General features: G+C 33.7%; 1 protein-coding gene across 1 annotated transcript in view; it reads right to left on the bottom strand.

Annotated features, from left to right (window-relative positions):
- The window catches only part of LOC105516131 (mitochondrial inner membrane protease subunit 2-like), a gene marked incomplete at its 5' end in the record, with an annotated part of 303,043 nt that overhangs the window by 215,932 nt on the left and 68,831 nt on the right, over positions 1 to 18,280 (bottom strand). The window contains 1 exon segment of the mRNA XM_011948221.1: positions 4,537 to 4,639. Within this exon segment, the coding sequence (XP_011803611.1) occupies positions 4,537 to 4,639 (103 nt within the window).

Here is an 18,280-nt window from a genome sequence, read left to right as displayed (position 1 = left end):
TAGAGACGGGGTCCCACCATGTTGGTCAAGCTGGTCTGAAACTCCTGACCTCAGGTGATCCACCCGCCTTGGCCTCCCAAAGTGCTGGGATTACAGGCATGAGCCATCACACCCGGCTGTCAAGTGCTCTTAAAAGAAAAGGTCCCATTCTTTCATCCTTCCTGCAACTCCAAGAATCTATTGTTTTGTTTTTTACCAAAGAAGCATTATACAGGGGAAAAAAAATCAAAACAGGTATGATTAGATATTAAATTGCTTAAAATGTCCATTTCCCACATATATTACAGAATCTAAAATCTTTGCCTGGTTAAATGTAACTCTTATTTCTCCTGAGCCATCCCACCCATCAGGATCCACAAGCCTAAATCAAAGTGGACAAACCGCAGGAGCTCAAAAATGTGTCTTGAAGGCATAAATAAAAAGCTTTGCATGATATAAAAACACAAACTTTACTTCTTCTCCTTTACTTTTCATTGGCTTTTAAAAAATGGAAAATTTTTTGCACTTCATAAACTTCAAAAAGAATTCTATGGAATTTTAATATTCATTTTCCGCACTTTTCTAAAAACATAACCTTTACTTTTTCTCCTTTACTTTTCACTAGTTTTTAAAAAGTGAAAAGATTTTTGTACTTCATAAACTTCAAAAGGAATTCTATGGAATTTTAATATTCTATATATCATCACTTTCAAACCAACAGTTCATTTCATTAATAAATAATAGTTCTAATGTTCATTTATTTCTTTTTTTTTTCATTTTAGTAGTATGAGAATGTTTTATTTACTCTTATATAGGCATACATAAATAGATTTTAAGTATTATTTGTGATGAGGCGTAAACATGAATCTTCTAATAGAAAGTGGTACCTTGGGGTACATTTTATTAGGGAAAGATTCCACTTATGTGAGCTAGCAAAGTGATCAAATTCATGGAAACAGAAGGTAGAATGGTAATTACCAGGGGCTAGGAGGAGGGAGAAAAGAAGGGTTGTTTAATGTGTACATATTTTCAGATCTGTGGGATGAAATGTTCTGGAGATTTGTTTACAAAAATGTGAGTATACTTAACACTTCTGAACTACACACTTCCAAATGCTTAAGATGGTAAATTTTATGTTGTGTTTTTTAATCACAATTTTAAAAGAGAAAAGAAATATTCATAAGAAACTTGAATATTCTTCTAGTTTTGGAAATTATCCTTATTGTTTAGCATCTTAATTGTATATCCTACAAAAATCTAGATTTAGAATACAAAATTATTATGTGTATTTTATTATATAACTCATTTGGGATGTTGAAAAAATGATTTAGAAACACTATAAAATTATAGACAGCTTGTATTCACTTTTTCAAAGTATGTTCATTTATTTCTAAAACTATCATCTCCTATTAGGCATATTTCCTTCACAAAACACTCTGGGGGCTAATATTTTATCTAATAAGGTATCAATGAAATAAGTGATTGAATTCGCTCTTTTCCAAATGACTTGGAACTAAAAAGAATTCAGATTTAGTATAACTCGAAGTTTCCATTCTCAGAAAGAGGCATTCTGTCATAAATAGCTTCTGAATCTGAATTATTCAGTTATGCTTCATAGTCCCAGCACACAAATTGTTCACAAGGTCACACTATGATCATAAACCTAAAAATCAAAATGCATTTATACATCTTAGAAAAGTTATGTTTGCCTTGAAATGTATAAGCCAAAAGTTTTTCTTCTAATGTCCTTTGGTCAAAGTAGCTAAAATAAATTATATAATTTAGGTGCTAAATAAATAAATAATTTACTTTAGGTTTATTTTTAGATACTAGAATTTCACAAATCACCATGCAGGAAGGAGTGAAAGTCTCTTGGTTGCTCTCAATTTAAACCTAGATAAAAATGATAGAAAAACTTCAAAGTGGAAAATGTACAAGCTAACTGGAGGTCATGGAAAGAATCACATTTGTGTTTTCAGTAAATGGAACATACTATCTAGGAGAACAGTTCAAATATAATTACTAAAATTAATATTTATAATAAGTGAAATAATTGCCGCATGCATTTTTAATTGAAGAGTCTGTCAATGTGGAGTAGTTAAAAATCACTATTAGAAATGTCACAGCTATATATACATACAAATACAAACTTTACTTTTTATGTGCTTCCATTTTAAAGCAAACAGAAAATTTGTCACTATCTATGATAATCAGTTATTTTGTGTGCTGGTGAAGAACATTATGGCTACAATAGAAAATGTATTCATCTACATAGAACTAGGTGTTGTAAAGGAAAAGACACTAATTTCTTTTACAGAGAAAGAAATTACTGAGAGAAATGCTTAGAAAATATTCTGAGCAATTATAAAGCAACACATTAGAATCACCAAGTCTTTATGATATAATCCATTAAAATCAAGTAGTAATATGCACTGAACAACACTTCCAGACAATTATCAAAATTTTAAAGTAAACTTATGAAAGATATTTATCACACTAGAAATGCAAACTAAAGTCATAAATTGGCAAATCCGTAGCATGAGGCAATAGGACATTTTCTATCATTGTGCAATGATCATAAACTCAAGAGGGTTAGCATAAGGATATTTCACAGAGACATCATACCTAATGGAAATATTTCATACCCAATCACATCTGTGATGAGAGAGACATAAAATGGCTTTTAGGTAATCTTTTTCACTTGCGAGTTGCTACAAAATTTTGTCACAAGAGTCACTTCTACACTGTAAGCGACCTAGCACATTTCCATTCTGTTTATTTCACTTTAGTATACCTTACAAAAATTATATTATATTTTTGTAATAATTACTATTCAAAGGCAAGAAAATGTCTTAGTAGTATTTATTATCATCACTGCAACTAGAAAAAAAGAAATAGGAGTAGTTTCCTAAAGTTATCTTCCACACAGCCATATATGCTTATCCAACTCTAGCTCTATTACTGTACTGTCAGCCAAAGATGAGTCCAAGTGGCTGCTCCATTAGTGACAGCAGGAGTGACAGCCCTCATACTATGTGAAAGAAATTGTTTTATTAGAGACCACCAACATTAAATTTTAGAAAAAAACTATATGGATAAAATCTTTTTCATAAACATATCTAAAGGTATTCAATATTAACTTATACAAGTTGAATATCCCTTATCCAAAATACTTGAAACCAGAAGTATTTCAAATTTTGGATTTTTTTTTTTATTTTGGAGATTTGCACTATACTTACTGGATGAGCATATCTAATCCCAAAATTTGAAATCCAAAATGCTCCAATGAACATTTCCTTTGAGGATCATATCGGTGCTCAGTAATACGAGAATTTTGGAGCATTTCAGATTTCAGACTTTTGGATTAGGGATGCTCAACTTATATATATGTTAACAAGTACAGATATATCTACCTTTAGGAAAATCTAATGAGTGAAGATCCAAGCTTTTAAACACACTAGATAATGAGAAGTTTAACTAAAAGATTCTTCACTTTATATTATGAGCTACTGCAGGGATTCATAAATACAGAATTTCTGTATACATTCAACATGAACAAACTCCCAAAATACCAGTTTAGTCTCAATTTTATGGAGTGCAAGCATGGAATAAGGAATGTCTGCATTTCTACTATATAAATTCAATAATTCTAACATTCTACTTATAAAGGGTGACAGATTATGCCATTCCAAAATATGCCACTTTGACATGAGGATAACTTTCACATCTTTGCCTTTTCTTCCTGAAAGCAGGAGACACAATTTTTCATGTGAAAGATGCCCTTCCTGTACCAGGAGAAAAAAAACATTATTTCATGGGAAGTCATGGCAGGGGGCGCAGAGGGGGTTCTGTACCAACAGACCTTGTTAAAATGTGTTAAAATAATTATCTTCCTTTAGCCTCACCATATAATTTAGTTACTTTTCCAAAATTAGGTCTCTTTGTTCAATCTAACATAAAAGTATGTATGTTTTTCCACCTGTTGGGTCTTCATTTCTTTATGAGGGTTCCTGTGCCACCTAAAACTTCTCTTAAATTTGTTGGCTTTTCTCCTATGACTCTGTCTTATGTCAATTTAATTCTCAGGCCCCGCGGGGACCCACAGGTAAAATTTGCTTCCTGTACATTTACTAATATGATTTCCATTACACTTGCATTTTAAACTAAAGATTTAGAAAACCAATGCCTACAGGTCTTGTACACATTATATACAAGACCTAAACATCAACTGAAAATATAAGGTACAAAGTATTCCCGTGGGAGAAAAAAAGATCTTCCAATTTGGAATAAGGTAGTTGGCCAAAAGCATTTTTTGGTACTTTCTTGAAGTGTATGAGTTTTTTTTTCTAAGAAACACATGTGCACACACACACCTACATACACACTGATAGTGTACTTTATTTATGATACTTAAAAGGAAATTTTCAAACATAAACTATTCCACTATAAAATTCATGATCAGTCTTGGCTGAGTTACCCGAATAACCCTATCTGACATATTTTTGTTCTCACCTTTGAAATCCAATTGTATCAACAATAAGATAAAAGATGACTTACCGGCCCAAAAGAATTACTGTCAAAACTGTGTCCATGATGATCACCTTCAACCCAGATGTGACCACGGGGGACTTTGACATACCGGTTTTTGTGTCCTATGGTTCTGGAAATAAACAGTGTAATCACTGAGATATGAATAGAAAAGAGATCAAAGTGTTGAGCATACAAACTCAGGAATGGCAAAAATATTATATAGATGTTACAGACAGGTTAACCATGAAGCTTCTCCATAATTTCATTTTTAAGGAAGATGTGGTTAGAGCCCTTTGAATCTATTCACAGTATTTTTTTTTCTTTTTATATTTCTATAGGTAAGAATTTTGTGCTTAGAAAAAATGTATTGACACTAAATATGATGTTCTGTTATTTAATATAATTCACAATATTCTAAATATGTATTTATGAAATCCAATAAACCCCAACAAAATACAGATCTAACTTGGTTTTTTAACATTTACTTTTAAGTTAATATTCAACTTTTCCAACAGACTCACGCACAACTACAATCTTCATTTTTTGCAGTCAAACTTCTCAAACCAATGGACAACACTTTTCATAACCTCTTAATACTCTAAATTTCAGCATAAGAAATAAAGGAAGAACATAATCTGGATAACTTCTTATTAGGTAAAAACTATCAATATCAGTTGAAAATTTTTAACCAGTACTAAAGTATTCCTAAAAATGAAAATATTTTAACAATTGTGAAAACTAAAGATAAATGACACACATGTTGCAAAACATTCTATATTCTTAATGCTGGCAAGGAAATGGACTAAGAAAAGGCTATCTCACACAGTTTTCATAGCAATGTATAATGGTCTAATGTTTTTCCCTGTATTTCCATTTTAGGCAACTTTTTGGTACATTTTTAAGATACTAAAATGTTTGTGTCTTTTGACTTAGTTATTCTACTTGTAGAAATCCATTTGAAAAATAAAATCAGAAATACAGACACATTTATTCACTACAAGGGGTGTTCAAACAAGGCTTTTTATAGCAAAAAAAAAAATAATAATTTACCTAAATATTCAACAACACAGAATTGGTTCAATAAATTATGATACAACCAACTAAATGAAAGAGACAGGCTTACAATAAAATATTATCCTAATCCCATAATAAGAAGTTATTTTGGGGGCAGAGACTGCATTTTTTTTCTTTTGTCCCCTAAAAAGCTCAGGAAAACGCCTGGCCTAAAGAAGCTTCTCAGTAAGTGTTGGCTGAATGAAGGAATGCATAAATATCACCTCCAAGCCTGCAGAGTTCAGAAACTGAGCTTGGCATACATACTGTTCTTTGAGGTGGTGTCCCTTTGAGACTATTTTTATTAATTAGCAAGTTGTATATGTGCAGAAGAATACATTAAAAAAAAAAACTAAACATAAATTGGTGATACAGAAACTGAAACTATTCATTACCTAGGATGGTTTTTAATTTTCAAGATAATTTCAGTGTTGAATTACTTTACTTTAGATCAGTAAATCATTCATGCAAGGAAGCAATATTGTGGCTATTAGAAGCCCACAGTAAGTTAATGACTGCTGTTTATTTTTAATTACTATTGGGAAGAAAGTTTCAGCTTTTTAAAGAAAAGTGAAAAACAAGTTGAACACATCTTACCATCATATACTCTGTAATGTAAGTGTTCTTCAATTAAAATCAGTCAATTAGTTCCTGACACCACCACAGCTTTTATTATTAGACTGCCTCTAAGAACTAATATTCTACATGAAATGTTAATGACAAAGAGAATATCCTTTTACTTAATTGTTGGCAAGGCATACTCTCCAAATCAGTCCAAACGTTTCTTCACCTTATTAAGCTGGGTATTTTGGATAAATGCTCAGAAAGAAAACAATTACCAATTTTGCCTCTTCAAATAACCATTCAAGAATTACAAAGGAAAACGAGCATAAAATTATTTCTGCAATGACATGGTGAGTTTTAAATCAAGCATATTCTTCCAGAAACCAGAAGAGTGATATGAAACCAAGATTGAGTTTTAATGTCATATAAGCCAAGATACTCGTGATAGAAAGCAACAGCATCCTAAAAGACCAGTGACAGTTACATGTTTCCTTGCACTGACCATCTTATCTGAAAAATTTAAATATAGCCTTTATTCTATTATTTTCTAGTTGCTTACAGTGCTTTATTTTTCTTTTTTGAGCCTGCTAACACTTGATATACATTTATGGGTTTGTTGTTTATTTTTTATTTCCCTCCACTAGAATGCAATCTTTGGAACTTTGCCTCTTTTGTTCATAAGAGCATCCCCAGAGCCCAGAACAGACTGCACAGAGTACTCAATAAACATTTGTGACCAAATGAATGAATAACTGAAGAATAAAAAATACTGCCATAAAGGCAGAATAATAGAGTGGAAAGTATATAGGTTCTGGAAACAGAGTAGACCAGTTTGGATCTTGATACTATTACTCACAAGTAATCTTTTGCAAGTTACTTAGAGTTTCTACCTCTATTTCCCCATCTTTAAAATGGGAGAAGACATACCCTAACTTAGTAGTCCCCATCCTTTTTGGCAGTAGGGACTGATTTCATGGAAGACATTTTTTTTCATGGACCAGGGTGGGTGGGGGAAGGTTTTGGCACGATTCAAGCACATTACATTTATTGTGCATTTTATTTATATGATTATTACATTGTAATATATAATGAGTTAATTATACAACTCACTATAATGTAGAATCAGTGGGAGTCCTGAGCTTGTTTTCCTGTAACTAGATGGTCCCCTCTGGGGGTGATGGGAGATAGTGACAGATGATCAGGTATAAGAGTCTCATAAGGAGCATGCAACCTAGATCCCTCACATGCGCAGTTCACAATAGGGTTCACACTCCTGTAAGAATTTAATGACGTGGCTGATTTGGTAGGAGGTGGGGCTCAGGCAGTAATGGGAACAATGGGGAGTGGCTGTTAGTACAGATGAAGCTTCCCTTGCTGCTCACCTCCTGCTGCGCGGCCCAGTTCCTAATAGGCCACAGACCAGGACCAGTCTGTGGCAGGAGATTAGGAACTCCTGCCCTAACTGGGCTGAAATGAAGGTTAGTAGTTAGATGAAAATAAAATGGAAAGATTGTTATACAGCATACACTCTGGAGCCAGCCTGTCTTGGCTTTTGTATCTTACTTAACATTTTTAAGCTTACATGATCTGCACAAGTTGATGAAACTCTGTGTCAGTTTCCTCAGATACACAACTGGGCAAGTAACAATACCTAACTCAAAAAATTATTCTATAGATAAAAGTGGCATACATTAAACACTTGATAAGTGGCTTCTCTTGTAGTTGAGACTGTTTTTAATTTAAGTAAAGCACTGAATATAGTTCCGATGTATAGTTAGAACCCAGTAAGTGGTAGTTATTATTGCTCTTCTCTTCCTTTGTCCATTATTTTCTTTCATTTTATAAGTCAGAATGTGTTCAGCCTCTGCCATCTATTAGCATCAGTTTTTTAAAATTACCTGAACTACGCTTCAGTAATTTCCTCTCCTGACGACTGCACTGTGACTACAGACTATTTTTAATGGTACAATCAATCTTCTTTTTCTTTTGCTCTTATGTCCTTCTGGGACACTCTAAAACTTACATGTAAAAACACTATTTGTGTTCTGCATATTCAAATATGCAGGAAGTAGTAGGGGAAAGTACAATCTATTTGTGTTTTTACCTACTAGTCTCTTGTATATTTGAATATTGCTATGCTAATACAGAGTGGTTTCCTAGATACCAGACAGATTTGAAAGAACACTTAGAGCTATAGAAGAACCCTGGTAAAATTCATGCTGTATCCTAGTGCATATTCTGTTTCTTGGGTTTCAACCTAACTTTTTAAAGAATAATCCAAAGTAGCTTTAAAAAATATGATGTTAAAATATTGGGCTGGTTCCTTTTAGGACTGCCAAAGAAATATAATACTTCTAATAGAATTTCTCTAGAGAAAGAATTTTAAATAGCTTTGTGCTCCTGAATTCACATAAAAGAAAGACAAGATAATCTCTTAGGTGATTTAACAGTTAAGTGAGGTGTCAGCCTACAAGGTTGTATGTATCTATGGCTTGCAAATAATTTTGGTTTTGACAGTCAAAAATGAGCTCTGTATGGTATTCTAACTACCTGTCTAAAAGAAAAGGCATTTTTAGTACTACCTTTACCAAGACAAGTTACCTAGGTCTTATAAATGGAATAAAGAATCATTGCCTCCAATTTGATTTGACCTTGAAAACAATGTTTTTAAATCTCTGAATCTTTTGAGTGTCATCGGGTGAATACAAAAGTATTGTCTAGGTAATTCTTGTTACCACAAGAAAGAAAGGAATAACTTCTTATTAAAAGTATTTCCCAAATACACACACACACACACACACACACACACACACACTCTCTCTCTCTCTCTCTCTCTCTCCTTCTCTCCCTCTTAAGTAGGTCATTTATTTATATTAATAATTCATAATTGATTTAAGGTATTCTTATCTATTTTTCAAATTATTCTCTTAGTTTTTCTCATTGTCCAAAGCAGTGGCTGCCCTGAGGATATGTACCGCTCCCTGGATACTAGATCCATGGTTTTCGTTGTCTTGAAGGACCAGAAGTCAGGGGCTCTGGACTCAGAAAGATCAGCAGTTAGAACTAGGTCTCTTTATTACTGTTAACAGATAGAACCAGAAAGAAAAATAAAAAGAACACTTGCCTTTGTAGTGTTGGCCTCTGAAAGAGAAAAAAACTCTCTTTTGAGAATCTACCTTCTGCTCTCAAGTGAAACTAAGGTTCAAATTCACACTACTTGGGTAGTCTCACACAGTTAAGAATCAACTTTAATCGACCCCAGGCATCTGGCAGAGAATAATCCCTTAAATGTGGCTTTCAGGTTTTCTATAGATAAATCCCAGCCAACAGGAACTCACAATCCAAAATTTAAAATCTCCTTTGGAAATACCCATCTTAGTGAGTCAGGACAAACAATAAGTAGCAAAATTAGACTCCTGCAAACTTCAAATACTGGATTTATGAATAAACATGCTATATTTAAATACTTTTAAAAGTATAAAGGGAATTAAATACATGAGTAAGGAAGAATGTAATATTGGAAAGATAGACACTTGAAAAAGAACCAAATAGAAATTCTAAAAATTAAAATATATAACTAAAGAAGTGGGTTAAAAAGCAAATTACTCTGAGTTAAAGAAAGAAGTAATGAACTGGAGTAGAATTCAATACAGAGCGCTAAAGAAATGGAAAATATTAGAGACATTAGAAAGATATGGGAAGCATTGTAAGAAAATGTAACAGTGTAATCAAAGTTCTAAAGAAAGAGAATAAAAAGAAACAAGGAAGAGATACTATTTGAAGAGACGGTGGTAGAGGATTTTCCCGAATTGACGAATGAATAAATGTGCTGGGCTTTAGAAATTGATACCCCAAAATATGGCACTTTGATGTGTTAAACTGAAGAAGCCTCAAGGTCTCTCTGACCTCCTTCCACCTCCTGTTTCTCAACCCATTGTCTCTCCTAAATAAAGCTCATGATGAAGCTGTTCCCTGAAGTTCCCTTATCTCCCGGAAGTCCAGACTGACTCAGAAGAAAATGGTTACCTCTGGTCCATTCCCTGAGTTTTCATTAACTCAACTCATATTGCAGGAAGAAAGTCTGAAGTCTCAACATATCTGAATAAACTGTGGTCACAAACCATCGTCTGCTTTGTGGGTCCAACTTGTCTCGGGCCATTGTATGTTCAACCCCATTGAATTCCCATAAAAACCATTTACTACCACCCTAAAATTCTCCACACTTCCCCATCTCCCTTCCCCCTAAAAAGAAGGGTATAAAATGATCTATACTCCATTGCCTGGTATACTCGCTCTGTGACTGAAGCCTCCACTGCACTTTGTGTGACTTCACTCCTATTAATCTGCCTTTTGTCAATTACTTTTCAATCAGTTTTCAGAGGGCGAAGGGGAAGTTTTCCTTTGACTGCTACAAATGCAGATTCCGGAATCAGTGCAAATAACAAGTAAAAATCGCACTATCATATGTTGTAATGAAATTGTAGAACACTGAAGTCTCACTACTCCCAACCTCAAATTCTGAAAAGCTTCCAGAGAAAAAACATGGACTACCTTAAAAAAAAAAAAAAAAAAAGGAAAATTAAATTGACAGTAGAATTCCCTTACTGGGGTATAATTTGCGTGAAATAGAATTCAGCAATCTTAAGTATACAACTCAATGAATTTAAAAATCAACGGTCACATAATCCCTATCTATATCAAGATACGAAACACTTGAGTTACTCAAAAAGGACTCTTCATGTCTCTCTGCGAGCAAATCTGCCCCACCCTCATCCTTGGCTTCAGGCAATCCCTGTTATGCTGCTTTCTGTCACTATGGTTTTGCCTTTTCTAGAATTTTACATACAGGCATACCTTGAAGATATTGTCGGTTCAGTTCCAGATCACCTCAATAAATAAATAAATAAATAAAGCAATATTGCAACTAAGTCACAGAACTTTTTTGGTTTCCTAGTGCTTACAAAAGTTATGTTTATATTATACTGTAGTTTATTAAGTGTGCCATAACATTATGTCTAAAAATACACACCTTAATTTAAAAATATTTTACTGCTAAAAAATGCTGACAGACACCCAAAACAAGCATATTCTTTCAGGAAAATTGTGCCAATTGACTTGCTGGATGCAAGGTTGCCACAAACCTTACATTTATAAAAAATGTAACATCTACAAAGTGCAATCAAGGGAAGCACAATAAAACAAGGTATGACTGTAAATGGGAACATACAATATGTATTCTTTTATTTCTGGCTTCTCACTTTAGTCTAATGCTTTTGAGATTAATTGACATTGTTCAAACAAAAGTAGTTTGTTACTTTTTTTAAAAAATAGTATACTATTATATAAATGTACCAGAATTTATCAATCAATAGTTCATGAACACTTCAGCTGTTTCTGATCTTTGACTTTTTACACAAATAATTTCAAATTATATTTAAGATTCAGGGGGTATGTGTGCAGGTTTTTTACATGGGTATATTACGTGATGCTGAGGTTTGAGATTTGAATGATCCCATTACCCAGATAGTGAGCACAGTACCCCAAATTCTTGAATATGAACACTAAAGCAGCTATGAACATTGCAGTATAAGTACCACACATTTTCATTTCTCTTCTACAAATGAAATGGTTGGCTCACCTGCTAAGTGAATGTTCAAACTGTCAAACTGTGGTCAAATATCCTATTTTTAAAAGGAAAAAAATGATTTTTTTTCTTTTTCTTTTTCCCCCACCTCCTACTTAGTTCTTAATGAAGGCAAATATAGCCTTTACCTTCTCTCCACCAGGCATGGCAAGCTTATCTATGAGTTTACTTAGAAGTCCCAGAGACCCTACCTTGAAGCAAACCAGGTGCCTCCAGAACTCTCTCTTCCACCAGGAGGTAGCCTCAATTTACAACTTGCCTCTGCCCACATTGGCACCAACCAGACCACCCAACAAGTAAGACATCCGAAGACCCCATACCTACTCACCCCCTCCTCTACGTGTTGTTCATGCCAAGTCCCCTTTAAAAGCCTGTGCCTTCTTGGCCAAGTCCCCTTTAAAAGCCTGTGCCTTCTTGTCCTGAAGACTGAAGTGGTACCCTCAAGGCAAGAGCTTGTAATGCCTCCCCAAGCAACCTCTGGAATAAAGTTACTTTCTGTCAGATCTCATTATTGTTAATTAGACACTGCAAGAGATGAGGGATGGGACCTGCGTTTGGTTACAGAACTGTTTTCCAAAGCAGTAGGACTAGCAATGTTTAAGCGTTTCAGTTATTCTACATCTCACCAGCACTTGATACTATCATTCTTTCCATTTTAGCCATTGTAAGGTCATAGAATGGTTTTAATTTGCATTTTCCTAATGACTAATGATTTGAGCATCTTTTCATGTATCTGTCATTTGCATATCTTCTTTGGTGAATTATCTATTCAACTTTTAAAAATTAAATTCAGTGATTTGTCTTATTACTGAGTTGTAAGAATTCTTTATATAATCTGGATATAAATTTTGTATTAGATATGTTTTGTAACTATTTTCTCCTAATCTGTGTGCTTTTAAATTTTTCTTAACAGTTTTTTTCTACAAGGAATATACATTTTTAATTCTGTTGAAGTCTATTGAAAACATTTTTCTTTTAAAGTACATGTTTTTCAGAAGAAATTATTGCTGAACCCAAAAATCACAAAGATTTTCTCCTGTGTTTTCTTCTTCTGGTTTTATACTTTTAGGCTACTTATAATAATTTTTATGCAGTCTGAGGTATGGTTCAAATTTCAATTTTTTATATATGGTTATCCAATTTCTCCATTTTTTTGAAAAAACTGTTCTTTCTACCTTGACTTACCCTTATTAACTTTGTTAAAATTAATTTACCCTACTATTAGTCCATTTTCACATTGCTGATAAAGACACATCCAAGACTGGGCAATTTACAAAAGGAAGAGGTTTATTGGACTTACATTTCCACGTGGTTTGGGAGGCCTCACAAACATGGAGGAAGCTGAAGGCATGCCTCATATGGCGGCAGACAAGAGAAGAGAGCTTTTGCAGGGAAACTCCCGTTTTTTAAAACCGTCAGATCTCATGAGACTCATTCACTATCATGAGAACAGCACAGGAAAGACCTGCCTCCGTAATCCAATCACTTTCCACTGGCTTCCTCCCATGACATGTGGGAATTGTGGGAGTTGCAATTCAAGATGACATATGGGTGGGAACACAGTCAAACCATATCACCCTATATGGATGAGTCTTTTTCTGGACTCTATTTTGTTTCATTGATGTTTATACCAATATCATACTGCCATGATAATTGTGGCTTTATAGGTCTTGAAATCAGGTGCGACGATTCCCCCAATTTTGTTCTACTCCTTTCCAAATCCCTTTGGCTATTCTAAGTCCTCTGCATTTCCAAACGATTTTAGAATCCCCTGTCCATGTCTATGCAAAGGAGCCTGCTGGGAGTTTGACTGGGATTGCACTGAATCTATATAGCAATTTAGGTAGAAATGACATCTTAACAACATCGAGTGTTCTGATTAATGAACACAGCATATCTTTCCAATTTTAAAGGTCTTTGAAAATGTTTCTGTTCTGTTGTGAGATTGATAGCGTAACAGTGTTGCACATATTTTTCTAAATTAATATCTAAGTATTTACTGTTTTAGTGTTATTTTAAAAGATATTTTAAAATTGTAACTCCCAGTTTTTCATTGTACTACATAGGAATGCAGTTGATTTTTCTCTATTGATTTTGTATCCTGCAGCCTTACTAAACTCTCTTATTCTAGTTTCATTTTGTAGAGTTCTCAGAATTTTCTGCGAACACAATCATGTTTTCCTGGGACTACAGGTGTGTGCCACCATGCTCCGCTAATTAAAAAAAAAATTTTTAGAGATGGGGCCTTGCTATGTTGCCCAGGCTACTCTTGAACTCCTAGCCTCAAGCTATCCTCCCACCTCAGCCTCCTGACTAGATGAGATTTGTGTGTAAAAGTAATTGTGGTTTTTGACATTTTTAAAAGTAATGACAAAAACCACAATTACTTTTGCACCAACCTAGTAAAACAGTAAAAATACTATTGTAATTATAGCATAATTACAGACATTATGTAAGTTGACTGAATATAGAAAAGGTAACTCCATACTGTAAAGAAAATATATTTAAAATTAGTTTTTGCTAAAATGATGATAGATTGCATAAAATGTTAAAGGTGTAAATACCATAATTAGTTTACCTATTGTTAAATTGGACTTTGTCATGGATAAAAATAGTGAATCATATCATTATTCTATGGATGACTTCTGGCAAACCAATTTAAATAAAATAGTGAACTTGTATAACTTTATTTTCCAGAAAAATCAATATTTAATATAATTGGTATTGTTGCATTTGTTTAGAAAATCTTCTCTCAAAATAATTTCCTGGGTGTTTGCATCATCATCATTTAGTCTGTAGGTCTTTTCCATATGCTAGTGTGCTAGTTATATAGCGAAAAAATACATTTCAATGCATTCTGCTTTTTTTTTAGAGACAAGGTCTCGCTTTGTTGCCCAGGCTAGAGTGCAGTGGCATGACTATAGCTCACTGCAGCTGTAGTCTCAAATTTTCCCACCTCAGCCTCCGGAGTTGCTAGGACTGCAGGCATGTGCCACCACGCCTCACTTTTATTTTTTATTTTTTTGTACTGACAGGGTCTCACTATATTACCAAGGCTGGCATCCAACTCCTGGCCTCAAGTGATCCTCTTGCTGATTTTAAATAAAGAATCTGGAAGCTACCTGTATAAAGTAGGATTGGGGAAAGCCTTTTTAAGTAAAATTAAAAAGCAAAAGGTATGCTGTAAAATAATATACAAAAATATCCGAGTATTTTGAAATTAAAAACTTTTAAAAGACAAACGGTACTATAAATACATAAGTCAACCGATTAACAGTATCTATGGAGGGAAAATGTTGTACAGATGTTGCATATATAATGAAATTATGTTTAAAAAAGACAATTCAATTGAAAATGGATAAAAGAGACAAATAGGCAAGTGACAGATGAGACAGGAAAAACTGCTTAACTTCACTAGTAGTCAGGAAAATACGAACTAGAGTAAACATGACTTTATAGTCAACGGCTGAAACACACTGCTAGCACAGGCATAGGAAACATGTACTCTCACATTGCTGGTAGAAATAGGAAGAGCTATAATCTTTTTGGAAGCAATCTAGCAGCATCCAAAATATTTAAAAAATTTATTTGCCTTGTGATCTAGCAATTCTACTCCTGGGATACAGACATAACATAACTATGTAAGGACACAGGTACAATAATGTTTTTCATAACACTGTTCAGAGTGGCAAAAAATCTGGATATAAAGATAACACTTAATTAAAACAGGAAGGTTTAATAAATGATAGTATGTGCATACCATGGTATGTTATATAATCCATAAAAAGAACAAATTAGAGCCATCAATTAACTTCAGAGATGTTTCAAAAATTATCGAATAGAAAAGCAGAAAAGCACACAATATGATTTACCCTTTGTAAAAAGGAAAGGTTTAAAAGTCACTATATGCAAATGTGAATGTGAATATAGGAAGCATTACACTAGCATAAAGAGAATTATATTGAAGATACACAAGGGGTTGTTGACATGGGTGGAGGATGAGAGAACTTAGTAATAATAACAGAAAGTAAAAAAAGGGGCCGGGCGCGGTGGCTCAAGCCTGTAATCCCAGCACTTTGGGAGGCCGAGATGGGCGGATCACGAGGTCAGGAGTTCGAGACCATCCTGGCTAATACGGTGAAACCCCCGTCTCTACTAAAAAATACAAAAAGCTAGCCGGGCGAGGTGGCGGGCGCCTGTAGTCCCAGCTACTCCGGAGGCTGAGGCAGGAGAATGGCGTAAACCTGAGAGGCGGAGCTTGCAGTGAGCTGAGATCCAGCCACTGCACTCCAGCCTGGGCGACAGAGCGAGACTCCGTCTCAAAAAAAAAAAAGAAAGTAAAAAAAGGGAAGTGCATAGGCAAAAAAAAAAAAAAAAAAAAAGAAACAATCACACAACACTTCCAAAGCATTATGATATTACCATATTTATGCCTTTGTGTAAATTATATGTGGATTCATATAAAAAAGTAATTATAATAGACATAAAATATTTTATATATACATATATACATTCAATACATAAAGATTTAAAGACCAATAGTGTCATAGCAATGAAATAAGCAGAAATTAAAAAAGAAGAAAACAAACAGTAATTTATAAAAGTTGGAGTATTAATTAAGGGCAATATGTCCAGGAATCCTCCCATTTAGTTCTTCCCTCTGAGACTGAATGCAACAGTAAATAAATGTTAGAGGGCAAGAACAGAGAACAAATCAAGTTCATGGAAATATCCTTCATTTTGCCTTTGCTAAGGGCCCTCAACTAGTTGCTCATTATGCTAAGCTAAGGATTTCTCAAATGCTGGTTCTAACAGGATGCCTGTTAAAATAGTCACTTTTGTTTAAGTAATATACTACAATTCTAAAAAGTTTGCTATTGATTGCATAGATTGAGAAGGCAAAAGAAAAAAACAAAAACAAAAACACAAACCCAAAGCCAGAACAAATAAAACACATTCTCTACTTCCCTAGAGACTGCTCCCCATCTGTGAGTTAAATTACGAGGGAAAGATTTAAGAGTTGGGACATGTACTGATGGGCTGAGTCTACACTGGCTCTTCCTGCCATATAATTCATAAAGAATCAGAAGGTACTCTTTAGCTAGAAGATAAGCTCTTTTTCCTGAGTTTTTTTTTTTTTTTAAATGAACTTAGCAACTATTCTACATAGTCATTACAATAAAGTTTGTTATCTTCTTCTAGGTGGGAAGCTCAGCAAACCTGTCTTTGTGCTCCTATTTCAGAGTTAATAACGTTTCTAACTTTATAGGCCTTTGGAGCCACAAAGACAAACTCTTTAATCAAGATATATGAACTGATTGATTTGCTTTCTTTTCCTTTGATCTTTATAGAGCTTATAATTTTATTTTTTAATAATTTCTCTGTTAACTCAACTCATTATTTATTGCCTGCAATGATTATGAAACTATTTGATCTTCAAAGTGTAGAATGATACAGTATCTTTTGAATGAACTTTGCATTTGGCTTTTTAATCCTTCTTTTTATGTTTTAATTATCTACTAATAACATATTTACTAATATACAAATACATTACAAGAACCCATTGGAATGTGGCTAAATTTGAATCGGAATCTTTCTTTTTACATGACAAATGGTGCAAAATAATAAAGCCACCTAATCAAAGTTAGCAAAGATTAGTTTGCTAATATCATGTATTTTTCTAACTGAATATTCCTTTATATGAATTATTCCAACAGTTTCATACAAATGATAGTACTACAGAAAGAGAATACAATGACTTCTTAAAAGAAATGCCATATTACATTCCATATTTGACAGCTATAGATTATTCATTAAATATAAATATGAATAAAATAGTTTTTATAGAGTATCAAATAAGGACTCTTGCTAATTCAAGCCCAAATTGCTTCAGCCTACATGAATCTACATTACAAACCCATATTACAATGCCCAGACTACCAGCATTCATATGAATGTAGGGCAGTGAATTGTTTAGAAGTCAGATCTATTTTTCTTTCTCAATATAGGATATTTTTGTTTTACTAGTACACGGTGGGTGGCAGGGTGCTAACCTATGAATTCTCTGGCCTACAAAGCATGAAAGGAGCTATGGATCAGAGCACCTGTGTATGTTTGCTATTAAACATAAAGCTCACATAAAATGTTCTAGGCTATTTTGTGCCTTGTATAACTTTGAATATTTTTGTATGTCTTTGTATATCTTTGAATATTTGCTATCAGTGACCTAAGCCACAATAATTAGAGAACAAAGTTCTCAACTTCCAAGAGATATGCTCGATTATAAGCCTGACTTTTTCTTTATGAAAGAAAAATCAGGGAATGTTCAATTCAGATAGGAAGAGCAGGAAATCATTTTTAATAAGGTTTTTAAACTTTAAATGTAACCCCAAATAATAATAAACAGCATAAAATTGACTTCTATCTCCACTGGGTTGGTATGGTATATGTCTGACCCTTAAGAAACTGGATTCAAGAGGATAAAGTGAATCTTTAAAAGATGTAATTTCT

This window comes from Colobus angolensis, unplaced genomic scaffold (assembly GCF_000951035.1).
Source record: "Colobus angolensis palliatus isolate OR3802 unplaced genomic scaffold, Cang.pa_1.0 Scaffold275, whole genome shotgun sequence".
Classification (NCBI taxonomy): Eukaryota; Metazoa; Chordata; class Mammalia; order Primates; family Cercopithecidae; genus Colobus; species Colobus angolensis.
This window is presented reverse-complemented; position numbering and strand designations above follow the sequence as displayed.